Source organism: Panthera tigris, chromosome A2 (assembly GCF_018350195.1).
Source record: "Panthera tigris isolate Pti1 chromosome A2, P.tigris_Pti1_mat1.1, whole genome shotgun sequence".
NCBI classification, from domain to species: domain Eukaryota; kingdom Metazoa; phylum Chordata; class Mammalia; order Carnivora; family Felidae; genus Panthera; species Panthera tigris.
Window position 1 is genome coordinate 95,621,546 of NC_056661.1, and position 21,426 is coordinate 95,642,971.

At 38.7% G+C, this 21,426-nt stretch overlaps 1 protein-coding gene and 1 long non-coding RNA gene across 4 annotated transcripts in view; one reads left to right on the plus strand and one right to left on the minus strand.

The window, feature by feature from the left end:
• Positions 1-431: 431 nt before the first annotated feature.
• SAMD9L (sterile alpha motif domain containing 9 like) lies at positions 432-21,392 on the minus strand. 2 transcript variants are annotated; one of them, XM_007076704.2, is made up of 4 exons: positions 21,208-21,392; positions 17,519-17,716; positions 12,317-12,421; positions 432-7,201 (listed from the first exon to the last, which is right to left on the minus strand). In XM_007076704.2, the coding sequence occupies exon 4, from the start codon at positions 7,179-7,181 to the stop codon at positions 2,409-2,411; it is 4,773 nt and encodes a 1,590-aa protein (XP_007076766.2). In that variant the 5' UTR covers positions 7,182-7,201; positions 12,317-12,421; positions 17,519-17,716; positions 21,208-21,392; the 3' UTR covers positions 432-2,408. The 2 variants fall into 2 exon arrangements, with proteins under 2 accessions (XP_007076766.2, XP_015390590.2); XM_015535104.2 differs by lacking the exon at positions 17,519-17,716.
• Positions 13,746-21,426, plus strand: part of LOC122233561 — a 47,739-nt gene continuing 40,058 nt past the window's right edge. For both annotated transcript variants that reach the window (XR_006211166.1, XR_006211169.1), the window contains exon 1: positions 13,746-14,348. This is a non-coding gene — a long non-coding RNA (uncharacterized LOC122233561). The remainder of the gene's footprint in view (positions 14,349-21,426) is intronic.

Sequence of the window (21,426 nt, forward strand, 5' to 3'; positions counted from 1 at the left end):
GTATTTTGAGAAAATATGGAAAGTATTGCTAATACTGGAAAATAGAATGATTGTTCCTCAAGGGATTTGGTGATCCAAAGTGTCAGCATTTATCCACCCCTCGTGAGATAATGGAATGTGGCTTCACAGTGCTCAGTGCAAGTCAACCATGTTTGTAGACATTCTGCCTCTCAGATCACTCACACATACTTGAGACTCAGAAATAATATTTTCTCTCAAATAAGAATGAAAAAATAAAACATTTTAAGTTATCTGAAAAAAACATCTTGGGTTATAATTTTTTTCAGCTCATATTTAACAGGGTTATGAGTAATGAATATAGTTTTTTGGTTTTTGGTTTTGTTTTCATCTAACTGTTCAGTTCCTTGTTCTCAATGTGATAGTTTTTCAAGTATTGGGGAAATACTGGTTTTATTTAAAATCATATAAACTGATGTACTGCAGCATACCTACTTGTGAAGATGAGTATTGGAAAAGAGGTAAACAATACAGTGTGAGAACACTAATGTTGTGTGATTAGGGGAAAAGGCTCGAATTAGAGTATCACTGAGTTAGTAAATTCCTTTAACCAAAGACTGACAAGGAGTGAAAAAGATAGCTAGTATTTAAATTAAAGAAGGCCTGGGGCACTTGGGTGGCTCAGTTGGTTAAGCATCTGACTCTCAATCTCAGCTCAGGTCTTGATATCAGGGTTGTGAGTTCAAGCCTCTACTTAAAAAAAAAAAAATTCAAGAAGGCCTAAGAAAACTTGGTAAAACATACCCATCTTAGATCAATAAAACATTATTCATTTGGTGATTCGTAAAAATAAATAGCCTTTTGTGATTGGATAAATAAAAGCAGGTTGAGAAAAGAGAAGATCCCTAAAAAACCTTGTAGAGGAGCTGGGCCTGTGAACTCTGAGGATATTCATGGATAATAGGAATATTTAACAATTTTTCTTCCTTCTATTAGAACTTTTTTCTCTTATGTCAAGCCATTAGTTAACTATTGCTAAATGTTGTAGCCCAGGCTTAGCTGAGCTATGAAGGTTTAAGGATCCAGCCTATGTCCAGGGGTGTGTGGACACTTGGAAGCCCACCAAATGGACAGGTGGGCTGCAGAAAAGGGAGGCAGCAGTCTGGAGCAAGATCAGCAGCAGATGTGGCTTCTAGCAACAGGGGCATGTTTGTGGACCATGTGAGCATTCCCCAGAGATTCACAGAAATACTGGTGAAAAGAACCCTGATAGGGAATAGATCTCTAGATGACAAGAGGAATTGGTTTTGCAACCTGGAATATCTAAGTTACTAAGGAGATAGGAAGTAGATAAATAAACATGTATTTGTTAAGTATTTAATTTAATCTATATTAGCATGTGTTTTACCTTATAGGCAATGGATATCTCTTAAAATCCAAGCTCTAGAATGCTGTTCGAGGCTGTTCTGCTTGGTTTAAGTCTAGGGCCAAGCTTCTAGGATTGCCTTCTGGAAAGTTGGGAACACATATTGCCATGAGGAAGTTATGGCAGGGGCTCTAGGGTCAGGGAAGACTTTCTGGTGGAGTTGATTCAAACTGAGTTGTGATGGACAAATCAGAATAGTCATATGGAAAATGTTGGATGAAAATAAGGGAATATTTGATAGAGAAAATAGCGTGTATATAGCACAGGTTGAGAAGTCAAAAGAGAAAAGAGGGCAGTGAATGGAAAAAAGAAGCCAAGAGAGAGGGGCTCTAAAGAACAGGTGGAGATAAGACTATGTTGACAGGAAACAAGAATGGCCGTAGAAACAGATTTATCTGTAAATGGGAGGAAGGGGGCAAAGGGAGTTCAAGCTTGTGACTACTTTGTTTTCTGTTTCCCCCTCCTGAAGCAAGAAGTTGGGAGAAGGGCAAGGGGTACAAGGAAGTGTGTATTTATATGGATAGGTAGAGGGGTAGGTGGAAAAGAGAACAAAATATTTACCCTCTATACATTTTTATTGATACCAAGAGGAGGTAGGTGGCACTGTGGTGTGGATCTCTGGGTCTGATTTCCAAACACAGGAGGGGCTTTTCCTTTCATATTCATCTTATTTAAGTCTCTGCTTTCACAGTGAATAAATAATTCACAATTCAGAATATTCATAAGTGATAGAATTAAAACAGATTTTATTGACCTATAGCCAGCTCTAATGTGACCAGTGAATACCAACAGAATATACATCTGAAAATGCGTATTTAAAACAATGAACAGTCAACTCTGCTGTGTACCAAACTCTGTGTAGACACACTTCATGCCCTCAAAAATTATAATTCATTCAGGGAGACAAACGCAGAATCTGTGATTGCAGATAAGCCAATAATGTTATTAAAATGCCATGGGAATAGAGAGAGGGAATAAAATCACAGAGAGAGATGAATAAACATATTTGAGTTAATATGTCTTTTTAAATTACTTCTATGTCATATGCTAGAGGGCCTTCCACGGAAAATCCTAGGTAGAAGGACACTCTTTCTATGTTTCCACCACTTCTGAGTGGACCTGAATAAACAGGTGTTACTGGTATTTTAATTTTTTTCTCTGTTCCATATTCCATAGAGATTAGCTTGCCTTCAGCCTGACCAGTTAGACGACACAGGAGGTCTTTGACTTCTTTTTTTTTCCAAACGTCACCACTCTGCCCGAGAGAATTTATATTTTGTACTTTATTGAAGTATTGTTCTATCTCAGCTTTGTGAACAAGACTGTGGAGACCCTTCTTCTTCCCCAGATAAAAGAGTGTGCTTGCCTGCTTGGACCTGCACATGCTTCTGTACTGTCTCTTGAAGGTTCTGTTTAAGGATGAAACATACTTTTCCATTAGTTTGGAATCTTCATCTAGGTCTTGATTTTCTGGCCAGAACAGAAGGCAGGCCAAGAAATAAGGGTCTGGATATTGATGACTTAGTCCTATGACTTGCAACACTTCTCGGAGCTGTTTTTTCAGTGTGGTAAGTGGTTGAATGGATTTGGAGTGGGGTTTTAGACAATTAAGAATAATGTTGGCTAAAATGAAATTTAGTTTCTCCTTTGCCAGGTGTTTAGTTGGGTTTTGCTTCAATAGGAAAAAATATTTGTTCACTATATTTTCCATATTGGTTGCAGCGTCTTTGTGATTTGGATTAAGATATTCCAGGAGTCCAGAAAACCTATCTGCTCTCAAAGCTTCTAAACCTTTCCTGCATTTCTCTTCTTGGAGAAACTGACTCTCTTTGCCTTGTAATGGACCGAAATCCAAATGGCAGAAAAGTTCCATGTATTTCCTGAAACAACGAGTGATTTTTTTGCGTAATGAGATTTCTACTATTTCTTTTTGGGTGTTCTTCATTTTCAAAAGAACAATATAATCATCAAGGAAGTCAAAGCACCTTTTCAAATCTGATTGTAAATCTTGTAAGTAGGGTGTGAACTTGCTGAGAGCCAAATAATATTCACATTTTGGATTTATGGGAGTAAGTCCCTTTCCTGATAAAAATTCTACCAGAGCTTTTTTAGATAATTCATTTTCTTTGAGGAAATAGGGAGTGAGCTGGAGAATCTGAATAGTGTAAAGACCAACTTCGATTTCACCCAAGAAACCGGCTGTATTGTATGTGTCATATTTTCTTTGCAACTTCTGTGGTGCCCAGGCCTCTGTTTCATAGCCTTTCCTCTCAGTTTGCTCTTGGGATTTTTTGAAAGCTCTTGAGGCATTTTCAGCAGCTTCCAGGAGATATGTTAGGTCATTAACAGTAATCAGATCATTAACAGTAATATCCTTGGAGTTCTTCCTTTCATCCAACCACCATTTGATTTGACTTTTGTAGACTTGACCAAGTGTATCTGAGATATAGGAATTTTTAGATGCTCTCTTCTTGGCCTGATTTGCCCAATCCAGAGCAATATTAAAATTCTTTTCTTTAATGTAGAAATATCTTGCTAAGGCCTGACAAATGAATGCATTTTGTGGGAATCGAACACTCCCTGCCACCAAGACCTTTTCAATTTCTTCATTCTTTAAAGCTTCGATTAATGGGGCAAACAAAGTGTCTGTTTCATCTCCATACTCCTTGCGCTGTCTTGTAAGCAGAAGAGTTTGCACATCATGTTGAAATTTTTCTCTTCCTATTCCAGAAACATAGAATAAATTTTCATTTAAGATCTTCAATGCAATTTGACATTTAGTCAAGTTATAGCTTTCTTCTAGTTCTTTCAGACAGAAAATGGCAATCAAAGGATGAATGATGCGCACACCTGTGTATCTCCCAAAATCTGCAACTTCTGTGTTTATTAGAAGTGTAGAATAGGCTCCCATCTTATCCTCTAGGCTTTCAGGTTCCCAGGGTATACTAGTGTATATGATTCCCAAAAATATTTCACACTGTGACACTGAAATTGTAGAATCAGTAACATAAGAGTTGAGTAAAGCCAGGAAGGAGATGAGTTGTGCTTCCTTGCTGTCAACATTCTGTCCTTTTAGGATATTCTTGACTACCTTTTCTATGTACATTTCATTAAAATTGCTCTTCATGATCATGAAGGAATAAAAGTTTTCACAGTTCTTGTGTTGCTTTTCAATTTCTTCCAGTTTAGCCTCAAAAGCTCTTTGTTCCTTAGGAGAAAGTTGGTAGGTTAGTGCAACACTGTCTGCTAATTTTGCAGTCTCATCAGGATTCTGGGATCTCATGCAGTTGAGGATAATTACCAGTGTTTTTTCATATCTCAAGCCCTTCTCTGCTAAAATGGAATCGATGGCATTCTGTAGGACATAAACATTTTCCTGGTCTTCAAAATCATCCACAAGGAGAAGTACAGGAAAGTAGTCTTCATGGCTGGTTGCCTTATAGGTAATCAGTTTGGTCACTTGTTCTACAATTTCTGCAAAGTCAGTTGTTTTGTTTTTTAACACAGCACATCTAAAGTTTTTCTTTAGGTCCCAGAGGACATTCATAGCTAACGTAGTACCCCCACAGCCTGGATGATGATAAAGATTGATAATTTTTGCAAATACTGGTTTAGGAGAGTCTGCCCAGCACTGTATCAGATCTTTAAGCTTTTCATAACTATCTCTTTTGACAAAAGCTGAAGAATAGTTTTCAGAAGAAAAATAGAAGTTCCACCAGGATACTTTGCCACCTCGATAAAAGTGTTCCTCTTTTGATGTCTTAAATTCTTGGAATTTAGATTTATCTTTCTCTATGTCTGTGTCTTTACACTCATTTTCACAGAGGATTTCCAGTGCAGTCAAGATATCCTCTTCCTTTTTCTCTAAGATAACGGAAGAAAATCCATGGGAAGGCAAAAATCTTCTTGATGACTGAGTCACTGGTTTTAGTTTAAGAATAGTACTGTTTATCAGTTCTAAATTTAAAGTGGAAATACTGTGGTTTGTTAATTCATCTGCCATTGTCAGTCTTGTTTGTAGCAGATCTTTCCATCGTTGATAAATCTGTGAGTTTACACAGATACACAATATATTTTCCATTCCTCTGAGAGCTTGATAGAAAGCACAGAAAGTTTCAATGAGGGGATCTCCTGGGCTTTCCACTGGAGAGAGTAATAGAAACACTACCAAAAATTTCCCTCTTGTCATTATATTTTCATCTGTGAGAAATAAAATCAACTTTCTGACTTCAGAAGCTCTTTCTCTATGCCATAAGTGTGGTTCTAGAGGCTTATGGCTCTCATTTTTCAAGTCTGATCTGCCATTGCAGAAGATCCAGCTGGGCTGCTGGTAAAGATTTAAACTAGAAATTTTCTCCCTTATGTTATTTGTCTTTTCTTCAAACTGATTTGGAAAGTGAAGATTTGCTACTCGGCTTTTTTTGTAAGCTTTGGCCACTCCCTTGCTCACAGATTCAGGATCAAACTCCAACACAGCAAACCACTTCATTTCCTTTAGAAAATCTAAGTTATTTGTTTGGTTTGGATGGCATTTATTTGTTACAAGAATGTACCAGCTGTAATATGAATTATCCAGTGAATCTCGGTTGCCTATGAGAAGTTTGATAAGCTTTTGTCCTTCGCTCTCCTTCTTATTTGCCTTCACCTCATATTCTTCTTCAGCCTCTTTTCTAGATGCTGCTAGTGACTTTAAATTTTGTAAAAATGCTTTGTAAGCTATATCCCGTTGCTTAACATTGGCCAGGATATCCTTAGAGCTGGCCCCATCTCTCACAAACAGTGAAAGATCTTGGTTTGGTTTCCATGTTTCATTTTTACAGTTCTGCATCCTAATTAAGAAATACTTTTCTTCACACACAGAGTGTTTTGGAATAACATCTACTTCTATGACAAATCTGTCAGATGGTGTATTGTTCTGCAGTAGAACTTCCACAAACCTTGGTTCCCGAATGCACTTCTTGGCTTCATTGACATCATCTTCAAAGTATTGTCTGATCGTTATATTGAAGTGGTCAATGAAGGCATCTTTACTGGTGACTTTCACACCAACAATTTGTCCATGGGGTTTGTTCTTAACTCCAAAATGGATGGTGCCATTGGTGCGTGAATTAATACAAGCTGCTGCAAATCGGAAGACTTCATTGCTAAATTTCATCTTAATGTCCTTTTCTGTGGCTGCTTCTGTATTTGTGAGAGCTTTGAACTCATGTATTGGGTCTATGAGATTGAGTGGGCCAGTTTCAGGTTGTAGAATACTATGTTCTATGTAACGTTGGCTGTTATGGAACTGATCAAAAGGATATGGCATACAAGTCAACTGTTCAGTTTCTAGCTTATCCTGATTTTGGTCTTCAGTGGTTGTTCCTCCATTTAATGCATCTTCTTTCGAAAGAATTGATTTTTGTTTTTTGGTATCTCTGATCTCTCTGAGATCATGATTAAAATTGGGTAACCCTGATTTTTCATCTTCCTTTTTTGTCTGTTGTGGCTTTTTTGGGTGTTCTTGTAGGGATGGTTTTGTATGATCTAATTGTCCAGAATCCTGATTGTTACTTTCAGGGTACCTATTATTCAATCTGTTATATGTCCGTTTTATCAAAAGTGCTGGACCCCGTGGTAGCCCCATTTCTCTAAGGTCCATCTCAGTTAATTCCTGCAGGACTAATCCAGTTACTTCTTCATCGATCAGAATCTGCCCATATTTCTCATCAATCTTAAGGTCTTTGGTTACCCATTGTTTCACATGCTCTTTGGTCCAGTTGTTGGTCACTTCGGGTAGCTCTACTTTTTCACTCATTTCGAGCTTGCAGTTTTTTCCTTGGAAAAAGTAATACGATAAGCATTTTAGTATTATGCTTAACGATTGAAATTACATAGTCAATTATGTACATAATTTTACACAAACAACATATATAAAATATTGTTCAAGAATGACTCTTAAAACTAGTCGATACTGGGGTGCCTGGGTGGCTCAGTCAGTTCAGCGTCCGACTTCAGCTCAGGTCATGATCTCACAGTCTGTGGGTTTGAGCCCCGCGTCAGGCTCTGTGCTGACAGCTTAGAGCCTGGAGCCTGCTTCCGATCCTGTGCCTCCCTCTCTCTCTGCCCCTCCCCCACTCTCACTTTGTCTCACTCTGTCTCTCAAAAGTAAATAAATGTAAAAAAAAAATTAAAAAAAAACTAGTCGATACTAATGTTTTATAGTCCCAATTAGTGCCCTTGTTTCCTAGGTGATTATAATTATTATCATGAAATGAGCAGTTGCTTCCAACTAGGGTCACATACACCTTTATCCATATAGTAATTATCCCTTTTAGGTTTAATTTGGTGAAAGTTGGGGTTTTGTAACTGTTTTTTGAATTTTTTTTTAAATTTATATTTGACAGAGAGAGACAGAGTGTGAGTGGGTGAGGGGTGGAGAGAGGGAAGGGAAGTCACAGAATCTGAAGCAGGCTCCAGGCTTGGAGCTATCAGCACAGAGCCTGACGGGGGGCCAGAACCCATGAACCACAAGATCATGACCTGAGCTTAAGTTGGAAGCTCACCTGACAGCCACCTAGGTACAACAAGCATTTTTGTAATTTAAAACCAGAATTTTAAGTAACAAGACATTGATTCCCATAGCTGAATATTGCAAATAAACTTTAAATATAAAACCAGATAAGTGGAGGTGGGTTGGGGAACAGAAAACTCCTTTCTCAACTAGGAAGATGGCCATCTTTGTTACATAGCAATGAAGCAATCAGCTACCTCATCACCTACTGTCTTTTGGAACTCAAGCTATTAGGCCACCAAGACAGAAAGAGATGTGGTAGCAAAATGTTAGGGAAGTCAATTTGCTTGGCTAATTCTTGTGGCTCTCAGAGATACCAAAAGAGTTAGCTGTATTTCAAACTGGCCTGGCCTGACTGAAATTAGATAAGAAAAATAGTATGAGTTTTTAACTTTGTTAAAACGATTTCAGCCTATGAAGCAACATTTTTCCAGATATATCTCCTGAGACAAGGGAAACAAAAGCAAAAATAAACTGTTGGGACTCCATCAAAATAAAAAGCTTCTGTACAACAGAGGAAACAATCAATAAAACTAAAAAACAACCTACTGAATGGGAGGAGATATTTGCAAATTACATACCTGATAATGGGTTCATATCCAAAATATAAAGAACTTATATGGGTCATTACAAACAACAACAACAAATAATCCAATTAAAAATGGAGAGAAGACATGAATAGACATTTCACCAAAGAAGACATACAGATGGCCAACAGACATATAAAAAGATGCTCATCATCACTTATCATCAGGGAACTACAAATAAAAACTGCAGTAAGAAAGGAGAAGAAGATGGCAGCAGAGTAGGAGGACCCTAGACTCATTATGACTCATGAACACAAGTAGTTAACTATCAAATCATCCTAAATATCCCAGAAATTGACCCCAAACAGCAGAATATACATTCTTTCAAGTGCTCACAGAACATCCTCTAGAATAGGTCACATATTAGGTCACAAAATAGGCCTCAAGAAATACAAAAAGATTGAACTCATACTACATATTTTTTCTGACCATGACACTATGAAACTAGAAGTCAACCACAAGATAAAAATTGGAAAGATCACAAATACATGGCAGTTAAACAACATGCTAGTAAACAATGAATGGGTCAACCAGGAAATCAAAAAAGGAATTAAAAAATACATGGAAACAAATGAAAATGAAATCTCAAACAGTCTTTGGGATGCAGCAAAAGTGGTCCTAAGAGGGAGTATATACAATACAGGCTTACCTCAAAAGCCAGAAAAATCTCAAATAAACAGCCTAATCTTACACCTAAAGCAGCTAGAAATAGAACAACAACAACAACAAAAAAGCCTAAAGCTGGCAGAAGGAAGGAAATAATAAAGATTAGAGCAGAAATAAATGATATATAAACCTAAAAAACAATAGAACAGATCAATGAAAGCGGGAGCTGGTTCTTTGAAAAAAAAATAATAAAATTAATAAAATAAACCTCTAGCCAGACTTATCAAAAAGAGAAAGGACCCAAATTATTCACCATGATCAAATCGGATTTATTCCTGGGTTGCCAAGTGGTTCAATATTTGCAAATCAATCAATGTGATATGCCACCTTAATAAAATAATGGATAAGAACCATATTATCATTTCAATATATGCAAAAAAAGAGTTGACAAGCTACAACATCCATTCATGATAAAAACCTCAACAAAGTAGGTCTAGAGGGAACATACTTCAACACAATAAAGACCATATATGAAAAACCCACAGCTAATATCATCCTCAATGGGGAAAAATTGAGAGCCTTTCCTCTACAGTCAGGAACAAGATGGGGATATCCACTATCACTACTGTTATTTAACATATTACTGGAAGTCCTAGCAACAGGACTTAGACAACACAAAGAAATAAAAGGCATCCAAATCTGTAAGAAAGAAGTAAGACTTTCATTATTTGCATATGACATGATACTCTATACATAAAACCTGAAAGACTTCACCAAAAAAAAAATGCTAGAACTGATAAATGAATTCAGTAGAGTTGCAGAATACAAAATCAATGTACAAAAATATGTTGCATTTCTATACAGCAATAATGAAGCCACAAGAAGAGAAAATCAATCCCATTTTTAATTGCACCAAAAACAATAATATACCTGGGGATAAACCTAACCAAACAGGTGAAAAAAACCTGTACTCTGAAGAATTTAAAGCACTAATGAAAGAAATTGAAGGTGACGCAAAAAAAAAAAAAAAAAAAAAAAAAAAAAAAGGAAAGACATTCCATGCTCATGGACTGGAAGAACAAATATTGTTAAAATGTCCATGTAACCCAAAGCAATCTACACATTTAATACAATCCCTATCAAAATACCAACAACATTTTTTCATGGAATTAGAACAAATAATCCTAAAATTTGTATGGAACTGGGGTGCCTGGTGCTCAGTTGGTTGAAAATCCAACTCTTGATATTGGCTCAGGTCATGATCCCTAGGTTGTGGGATTGAGCCCCATGTTGGGATCCATGCTGAGCATGGAGCCTGCTTGAGATTCATTCTCTCTCTCTGCCCCACTCCCCCAGTTGCATGCTCTTTCTCTCTAAAATTAAAAAAAATTTTGTGTGTGTGTGGAACCACAAAAGACCTCGAATAGCCAAAGCAACCTTGACAAAGAAAAAGCAAAGCTGGAGGCATAACAATTCTGGACTTCAAGTTATATTAGAAAGCTGTAATAATCAAAACAGTGTGGTACTGGCACAAAAATAGATATGTAGATCAATGGAACGGAATAGAAAAGCCAGAAATAAACCCATAATTATATGGTCAATTAATCTTCAAAAAAACCCAGTAAAGAATATCCAATGGGAAAAAGTCTCTTCAACAAATGGTGTTGGGAAAACTGGACAGCCACATGCAAGAGAATGAAACTGGACCTCTTTTTGCACCAAGCAAAAATAAATTCAAAATGGATTAAAGATCTAAAGGTGAAACCTGAAACCATAAAAATCCTGGAGGAAAACACATGCAGTAACTTCTTTCTATATATGCTTCCTGAGGCAAGGGAAACAAAAGCAAATAGAAACTATTGGGACTTCATCAAAATAAAAAGCTTCTGTATGGCAAAGGAAACGATCAACAAAACTAAAAGGCAACATATGGAATGGGAGAAGATATTTGCAAGTGACATCTTATAAAAGGTTAGTATCCAAAATCTATAAAGAACTATGTAGACTCAACACCACAAAAATGAATAATCTAATTAAAATGGGCAGAAGACATGAATAGACCTTTTTCCAAAGAAGACGTTCCAGATGGCCAACAGACATATGAAAAGATGCTCAACATCATTGATAATCAGGAGATACAAGTCAAAACTGCAAGGAGATTTCCCCTCACACCTGTCAGAATGGCTAAAATTAACAACACAAGAAACAATAGGTATTGGTGAGCATGTGGAGACACAGGAACCATCTTGCACTATTGGTGGGAATGCAAATTGGTACAGCCACTCTGGATAACAGTATGGATGTTTCTCAAAAAGTTAAAAATAGAATTACTCTACAATCCAGCAATTGCACTACTAGGTATTTACGCAAAGAATACAAAAATACTAATTCAAAGGAATATATGCACCTCAATATTTATAGCAGCTTTATCTACAATAGCCAAACTATGGAAACAGTTCAAGTATATATCAAATGATGAATGGATAAAGTAGTGGTAAATATACAATGAAATATTACTCAGCCATAAAAAAATGAAATCTTTCCATTTGTAACAATGTGGATGGAGCTAGGGAGTATTATGCTAAGCTAAATAAGTCAGTCAGAGAAAGACAAATACCATATGATTTCACTTTGCCTTCAGTCTGCAGGACATACCTAGTCCTGAGCCAATTAGCAGAACTATGAGCTACTGGCACAATGAACATTATAAACATATTTCATATGATCGATTCCATTCACTTTACAGTGTAGATCCAAGAGGTCTTTGAGGTTCCATAAGAATTAGTGCACATATCGCAACCAGAAATAAATATCATTTGTTTATTCACTCGACAAATTTTTATTGAGCACCTGTTAGGCATCATGCTCAAGAAAAATAGTGGTAACCAAAACAGATGTGGAGTTTTTTCATAGTACTTATAATCCAATGGAGCAAATTTAAAAAAGAAAAAAAAAGCCACACACATACATTCAAAACAGTTTATAATAATAAATTGTGATCGTGCTTTGTGTAAGACTCAATAATGGGCAAAGGACTGGGATCTGTGAGGAGGGGAGGAATGTCACTATGAGGAAAGTGGGGACATTGGACAGGTGAAGTTAAAGTGGGGCTTCTGGAGTAGGGTGGGAGGCAGGTAGAGGGAACAAGTCTGGGGGGCAGAGTGAAGAGAGTAAGGCATAGTCTACCTGGTAGGACTTCCAAAGTCCTATCTGCAGGGTCCAAGTAGATGGGTGTGGTGGTGCTCCACAGTGGGCTGTCTGTGCTCCTGCTCCCAGATCCAGGTACTGGGTCTGCCAAAGAGAATTCCAGAGCAAAGGGAATTACTAACCAGGAGATGACTCCACACACCCCAGAGCCTGGATCCTCTTGCTTCCTCTGCAGAGGTCCTAAGTGTCATTTCAGATAAGGCTGAAGGGAGGGGTCCTGCCTTACCTGTTTACAAGCACTATATGCGGAATAGTAGAAGCAGTTATTAGTAAACATAATCCTAATGAAAGATTTTTTGAGGTCACTTTGGAGAAAAGTTTGAATAAAAAATGACTACTGTATTATTTTTAAATTTTTAAACTTTTATTTTTGAGAGGTGGGGGAGGGAGGGGCAGAGAGAGAGAGAGAGAGAGGGAGAGGGAGACAGAGGATCTAAAGCGGGCTCTGTGCTGTCAGCAGACAACCTTATGAGGGGCCCAAACTAATGAACCACGAGATCATGACCTGAGCTGAAGTCGACGTTTAACCAAACTTGCTTTTTTATATATTTAAATATATGTTGACCTCCTTTTGTAGGTAGATGAAGGGAAGAGGCACTCATGCCCTCAGACACTTCCTGTCACAATTTTTGGTGGCTCAAATGATCCTTCAATACACTTTCTCCCTCTTGACTGCCTCTTGTCTAATGATCTTGACCTCCCCCCAACTCCAGTCTTAACAGTCACATCATTGACCTTATGATAACTGTTATGGGTTGAATTATGACCACCTCCCTCAAAAAACCTATGTGTTTGTGATAGGTGAAAGGAAAGGGCGTCACTTATGTCAAGAGGTTTTAAAATGGAGCCATTAAGGAGATGGGCCATATACATGCCCTCACTGGAGGAACCATGAACTTTTAAACCTGGCCCAATCAAAAGTATTCCAAGGACTTAGCCCAAATTTTCTACTTGCTAGGAAGAGGTTTTACTTAGTGATAGCCTTAGCAATCAGTTATATTCAGTCAAGATTAGCTTTTTGCCACCAAAAACAATCAAAAATTCTTTTTTAACATTAAAAAAATTTTTTTTGTAATGTTTATTTTTGAGAGAGAGAGAGAAACAGTGTGATTGGGGAGAGGAAGAGAGAGAGGGAGACACAGAATCCGAAGAAGGCTCCGGTCTCTGAGCTGTCAGCACAGAGCCAAATGTGGGGCTTGAACTCAAGAACTACAAGATCATGACCTGGGCCGAAGTTGGACGCTTAACCGACTGAGCCACTCAGGTGCCCCTTAAAAATTTTTTTTTAATGTTTATTTGTTTTTGAGAGACAGAGAGAGACAGAGCATGAGTAGGGGAGGGACAAAGAGAGTGGGAGACACAGAATCTGAAGCAGGTACGAGGCTCCAAGCTGTCAGCACAGAGTCCGACGCAGGGCTCGAACCCAGAAACTGTAGATCATGATCTGAGCTGAACTCAGACACTTAACCGACTAAGATCCCCAGTCAAAAATCCTTTGTAAGCAACATTATGAATATGAGCATTCCCTTTTTCCCTTAAAACCCCCTGACTTTTGCTTAGTGGGACACTATGTGGGTTGCTACCTAAATCTGTGTATCCCAAAGTACATATTCTTTGGTCCCAAATAGACACTCTTGCTTAATTATTACCTCCTGACAAGTTTAGGTTGATGTGACAAAGGCCTAGCCCCACTACCTTGGAATGCAGCCCTTTTGGACATAGAGTCATTGCCGATGTTTACAGGAAGCCATTAGAGTGGGCCCTAATTCAGTATAACTGGTATCTTTATAGGAAGGGGAAATTCGGACACAGAGGCACACACACACATGGAGAACACCACGTGCAGAAGAAGGCAGGGATAGGGGTGATCTGTGAGCCAAGGAATGCCAGAGATTGCCAGCAAACCACCAGAAGCTAGAAGAAAAGCAAGGAACGTATTCCAGTTTATAGCCCTCTGCGGGAAACAATCTCACCAACATCTTGATCTTGAAGACTTCCAGCCTCCAGAACTGTGAGATAATACATTTCTGTGATTTAAGCCACTCACTTTGTGGTACTTTGTTACAGCAACCCTAGCCAACTAATAGAATCACTAATGGCTACAAGCCTTCCAGCATCTCAGATTCAAATACCTCCCTCCTGCATCTCCTCACTGCTTCTCCCTTGTAACTAGCTTGACTTTCTTTGTTCATTCATTGTAATCACTTGCTCTGTCCTCCCTCCTCTTGTACTCTGTCTGTGTCAACTCGGTGGAACATGGCTGGACATGACCCTCCATAACCTGCCTGGTCTCACTTTACAGTCATGACCACTGTCCTCCAGCAGGCTGTTAAATGCTCTGAGCTACCATCCTGTTTCCCTGCTATATTCACTCTCTCACTGTCTTAAATGGCTATTTCACACATTCACACAAATCTCCAACACCTCCTCACCATTGTCACTTTCTGCTATAACCCTGCTTCCTATTGCAACTAGGAAACTGAAACAATCAGAAGAGAGCTTCCTTGAGCTCCTAAAACCACATCTACCACTGTACTGCTTCTTGACTTCTCTTCTGTTACTAAGTCCATACATTCTATTTTAGTTTCTGTTCTTTGAACAGACTGTCTATAACTCCCTGCTCTAGAGAGGAGACCCACGCATCTCTGGGCATCTCTTCTGGAGATGCTCTTGTCATTCTCCACAGATGTGCTCTGTCCAGGTCTGTGGCAATGTCTTCTCTTAGTCAGAGTCCTTTCTCACCTTCTCCTCTGGGTACCCCGGATATTACAAGGAAAAGCTCTAGATTTTCTCTTCTGATATAGCCAGTGAGTATACCGATCCCACTAGACTCCAGCACTCTACAAGGAGTGTGTGTCCATGTATAATGTGGGGATGTGGAAGGTCTGGTCTTTGGGCCACCTGCCAGGGAGACATTTTCTCCTTTATTGTTTGAATTCTGCTGGGAATTACAGGGAGATGGGAGCACTCTTCTCAAATTGGAAGTGCATCTGTCCTCCCCAAATCTGTTTTTAATCTGTACTTTATCTCACAGGTTCCCCACTGTTCAAAGATGAAGACCCTTTATAACAGTAAAAACTTTCTCAGCTGCCCACTACTATGATGAGAGCTGAGACGATTCATAATGACTTGAAGTTACTATATATTTGGTAATGCTTTCACATAAATTTTGCACTCTGTCAATTATACACGCATCTTATATAGTCTACGATCCATATTTGGATCATTTATTTAATTCAAGATGACCATGATTTGGGAAAAATGCTTTAATAATGCTTTGGTATAACTCTTTGGCCCAGTCAGTGTATTATTCAACCTTGTTTTGGGTGATGATTCCTTAACATTTATGTAGAACTTTGACATATTTCACTGTTCTGAGGCTGACAAAATCATTTCATGAACATTATCTGATTAGATTCATGTCCTGGAGTGTTGGCATATTTTTTAAATATGAGGGACCTTTATGTATAACAAGAAGTTACATAGTATAAATAAAGGGGAAGGGTTGTGATCAGGAAAACAATGTCGTGATTAATTATGTCTCCTCTCAGCCAACCTGTTTTCATTGTATAGGAGCATGGGACAGAACCAGTGCTGTCTTGGTTGTTGTTTGCTTTTGTTCTGCTTCTTCAAAAGAAAAGCATGTAAAACCTTAAGGTCTGAAATGGATAAAGGTGTTGCTCTGCTTGGAATTGGGGAGAAGACCTCTACCTTATCTCCTTTATTATGTTCTGGGAAATTTTGAACCCCAGAGTTCTCCTTATGAGTACTCGATTCAGGACCCCTTCCTTCCTTCCTTCCTTCCTTCCTTCCTTCCTTCCTTCCTTCCTTCCTTTCTTTCTTTTCTTTCTTTCTTTCTTTCTTTCTTTCTTTCTTTCTTTCTTTCTTTCTTTCTTTCTTTCTTTCTTTCTTTCTTCTAGAGAGAGGGAGAGAGAGAAAGGAAGGAGAGAATCCCAAGCAGGCTCTGCACCATCAGCAGAGAGCCTGATACGGGGCTTGATCTCACAAACTGTGAGACATGACCTGAACTGAATGAAATCAAGAGTTAGACACTTAACCAACTGAGCCAACCAGGCGCCCTCAGGACCCATTTCTTAAGGACTTTTATTTTCTCGCTTTGGGGTTGATCAGGAAGGATCAAACCAAACAGCTTTTAGGGCAAGCAGTGGTGCCCACCCCTGCCTCCAGGAAGCTGGGTCTCAGCAGCCCACAAGTATCTTTGCCTCTTGTAAAGAATGCTCACAATTGGAGATCAGCAAGCCTACTGTTCTTCAGAAATGAAACTGCCAAACAAGTTGGTTATATTTTCTGGAAGTGCACATTAAAATGATGTATTTCCTCCCATAGTCTTTGTACAAGCTAGTTGTAAAGGAAAGCCTTAAATAAAATGATTAGAGGTGCCTGGCTGGTTCAGTCAGAAGAACATACAACTCTGGATCTTGGGGTTGTGAGTTCAAGCCCCATTTTGGGTGTAGAGATTACGTAAATAAATAAATGTTTTAAAAAATAAAAGAATTAGACTTCGGTGGGTCTAATCTTTAACTTTGATATCATCTTGAGTTATACAAGACAGGGTTTGACATAGCTGCACATGGCTATAATTTTCTACACAGGTTGCTATGCTTCGATTCCTGATCCTCTGATCAACATTTTACTTAGGTCTTTCTAGACTCATTTCTGGAGACTTCCACTTTCAGAAACACTCTGCATCATGGTAGTTGGAAGGTTTCTTTCTTGAAGAATTCTTCAGGGGCACCTGGGTGGCTCAGTCGGTTAAGTGTCTGACTTCGGCTCAGGTCATGATCTCACAGTTTCTGAGTTTGAGCCTTGCGCTCTGTGCTGACAGCTCAGAGCCCGGAGCCTGCTTCAGATTCTGTGTCTCCCTCTCTCTTTGTCCCTCCGCTGCTCATGCTCTGTCTCTCTCTGTCTCTCAAAAATAAATAAGCGTTAAATTTTTTTTTAAGAATTCTGCAGCCAGTGCAAGTTACATCTAGTGATATATACATGTTACAAACAGGAATATTTCTCATTCCTTTAAAATCATTTCATTAGAAATAGCTCATGTGCACTTGAAAATATGTTCATTTTCAAAGTTCTACTCTATGTTTTAGACTTAGTTTTTAAAGACAGCTTTTTAAAGAAATTTGATGAAACAGGTATCTTTAATGATTAGAAACTCACCGAGACTTTTCTGAAAACTTCCTTTTTATATCAGCAACTTGAAATAACTCTTTGTGAGGTTCTTTGATCTCAAGCTATTAGATTAGTTGTCTTTTCTTGAAAATTTGCGAGAGTCATGTCCTGGAAAGCATCTGTGAGTAAATACAGATGTAGGCAGAACAGATCTGGTCCTTTTCCAGTTTGCCTTTTGTTGAGAATCTGTTACATCAAAAAACAAAATGATATCACAGAAAATTAAAATGGAATTGATTGGATTGTTGCTTAGGAACTCTGTGAGACAGATTTTCCCCCTAACTTCCTATTGTGAAAAGTCAAACATGTACAAGATTTGAAAGAATAATGAAAAGAACAACCTCCATCAAGATGGCATCACCCCCTGTATTTAAATACTTTTTTTTTTTAATGTTTATTTTTGACAGAGAGAGAGAGACAGAGCATGAGCAGGGGAGGGGCAGAGAGAGAGGGAGACACAGAATCTGAAACAGGCTCCAGGCTCTGAGCTGTCAGCACAGAGCCCGACACAGGGCTCGAACTCAGGGACCGTGAGATCATGACCTGAGCCGAAGTCGGCAGCTTAACTGACTGAGCCACCCAGGCGCCCCTTAAATACTTTTAATGAATTAAACAAACATCCAAAAATCTGTTGCAGGCATTCTCTTCCCCTTCTTCCACATTCCACATTCAATGTGGTGCAAATCCTGTAGGTTGTCTCTCTAAAACACATCTGGCATCTCCACCACTACCAACCCGTCCAAGCCCCCACCTCTCTCCTGGATGTCAGGAGCAGCTCCCTCACTTGTTTCACTCTTGCTCTTATTGATCCTGCTGGAGACTTCTCAAAATAGCAGCCAGAGTGACCCTGTTCAAATGTAAATCACATGCTAATATTCTGTTCAGTCCCTCCAGTGGCTTACCATTTGACTCAGAGTGAAAGCTGAGCCCTTTATTATAAACTATAAGGCCTCACATGACCTGGCACCCTGTTACCCTTCTGATATTAAATATTTTTTTCATTTCCCTTTCTAAAGCTGGTCCAGCCCCTTCTTGTTTCTTGCAGGAAGAACCTACTTCTGCTTCTGGCATTATCCTTGCTTCCTCTCTGTGGGATGCCCTCAGATACCTGCAGGGCTCACTCCTTCCCTTTGCTTACGTCTTTCATCACATGTCACCTTCTTACTGAGGCATGGTTGGCCAGCCTGCTGAAAACTTTATTCCATCTCCAGTATTTCCTGTTCTTCCTCTGTTATTTTTTTCCCTTAAATATATATACTTGGGATTTATCACAATAAAGTATTCCACATACTCCTACCTATTTATCTTGTTTCTTTTTCTGTCCCACCCATTATTTCTGTGTACTTCATGAGGATCAGGAGTTTTTACATGTATTTACTATTTTACAGTGCTTAGCACAGAGTAGCTTTTAACAAAAAATTTGTTGAATGAATAACATTTTCTCAGAGTAGTTTAAAGTAATAAATTTCTGACAACTCTTGAATTAGCTATGTCTGTGGGTTAAAGGACCAAACGACTGCTCATTTCACTAGGGCAGTTCTTTCACTCGGCTTGAATCTCACACAGAAATCTAGACATTCTTACTGGGCTGTTCGTTAGGGCGAGAACTAGTTCTAGCTTCAATCACCTGGTCACAAGGAAGGAAAAGGAAATTTTGTCAAAAGGAAAGGAGGGCTAATAAGTATGTTTTCTCCTTCAGTCCTTCTAGGTACCCTAGTTTCATAATATCCTGTATCATTTCTGCTGTGTCACTCACAGTTTCCAAATAAGGTCATTTCTCATACTGAACTAGGTCTCTCTTTCTCTCTCTTTCTTCCGGGTCCTCAGTGTCAGAGCCTCAGCACCTCTGCTGTTCTCATCTGCTGCCTCTGCTCTGGAAAGCTGATCTCCTCATGAGGGACTTACCCCCTTCCCACAGACACACCCTGCTCAGATCTGCTGCAAAACTTCTCTTAGCCAGAGTTCTCTTTCAGTAATTTAACCGTCCACCCTGTCTCTGGATATCCCAAAGACTGAGAGGACAGACTCAAGGTTTCTCTTTTGTTTTAGCCAGTGATTATAGCAATTCCACCAAGGCCCAACATTCTAAAGTTTATTATTTTTAAAATTTTTCGTAATCTCTACATGCAATGTGGGGCTTGAACTCACGACCCCAAGATCAAGAGTCACATGTTCTTCTGTGAGCCAGCCAGGCACCCCTTTTAATTTTTTTAACTTTATTTAAAAAATATTTTTTAAGGCCCAACATTTTAGAAATGAGGCAGCACATCAGAAATTTCCCTCTGCAGTATCTCCCTTCTTCTTACAGCTTTTATGCCTCTATACAGCCAGCAACTCACTGTGTGCTGTGTCCAGTGCTGCAAGGGTAACTTTGTGCCACCTAAGAGGTGGCAGCTTTCTCTTGCTTCAGATTCTGCCAGTAGATACCAGGGAGATAGAAACACTGTTCTCAGATAAGGTCACAATTTATTCCCCAAATCTGGAGTCTTTCCTTTTGTTAAATGGAAAAATCGGCAATACTTTGACTTAATATGATACACTAAACTCTTTACTAATATCTTGGACCTATTATAATGTCAAAAGGTTCTCAACCTCCCTCTCCTCTCATGACAGCAGTTGTGAACATATAATGATTTGAACTTACTATATTCAATAATGCTTTTAAAATAGTTTGTACCTTATCAGTTATAAGAGCATCTGAATATATATTGTTGGAGCTAAGCAAAGATCAAAATGACTGGTGTGGACAAATTTTGAGATTGACTTGACATAACTCTGGCTTCCTGGGGGCCCTCATCTTCCTGTTTTGAAACAATTGTGAACACAAATCTTATCAGTAATACCATTAATTATTAGCAAAGGAGCTACAGGATGCCATCCTCCAGCAACTGCTCCAGTTTTCTCTCTTTAGGTGTTGAACAAGAAATGCCAAATCATCAGAGCACATGGTTAGGGTCAAGCACTGGTGCCCACCCACCCTCATCTCAGGGGCATCCTCAGAGCATCCCAGATATCTATGCCCCAAGCAGTCCTGTTCCGTAGGACTCAGAGCTGATCATCAGGGAGAGGCTGTGCAGGATTCTGATGCTAGTCTGGGAGGGCTACACATCTCCCCCTGCTGGTCTGAAGAAACGAAACCATACACAACACAAGTTAAGTTTCATTTCCTGGTTAAGTTTCCATTTTCGGTTTTTAACTAGATTGCTGTAAAAAAAAAAAAATGAATGTGAAGGGACTTCTTACAAAGAAAAATAGTCTTTGGAGAGTGTTATCTTTGATTAAATGTAAAGCTTCTAATAACATCTTAAGTTACGGAAGACAGAATTTTACAGTTTCACATGACCACAGGTTCCTTTACAATCTTTAACGTTTACATTCCTGAACTTTGCATTGTTTTTCTGTTGTCTTTCCTACTGCCCTGTGGGACCATAAGGTTTTCACCACTACAAGTACACTTAACGGTACATTTCTTTCTAGAAGAGCATTCACAAAGTTAGCCTCAGTTAAATATGTTGCTACATATTTAATCTATTGATATTTCTAATTACTTTCAACATTTTTACAAGCAATCATTTATGTATAAACACAAGTATTTATATAAAAAGTACAGCTGGGATTTTAAAAAATAGCCACACCATCGGCAGAAAATTTAAAGGTTTACTGATTCTGTAACTTACCAGGATTTTCCTGAAAACTTCTTTTTATATTGAAAAGTTGAAGCTGTTGATTTCAACCTTTGTTTTCTTAATCCTTTCCTAGTGGGCAGGAGAAATAAGATTGTAAGATCCTTTTAGAAATCCAGACAATGAACTTGTGGAGTTCTCTGGTCTCCCAATACGCCGACTCCTCTGACCGTGTGTGAGATCAGCAGTGAAGAAGCCGAATGAGGAAGTTAG

What these genes read in the sequence shown, in the direction of transcription:
- SAMD9L (XM_015535104.2), bottom strand. Translation starts at nt 7,181, where the DNA reads ATGAGTGAAAAAGTAGAGCTACCCGAAGTGACCAACAACTGGACCAAA.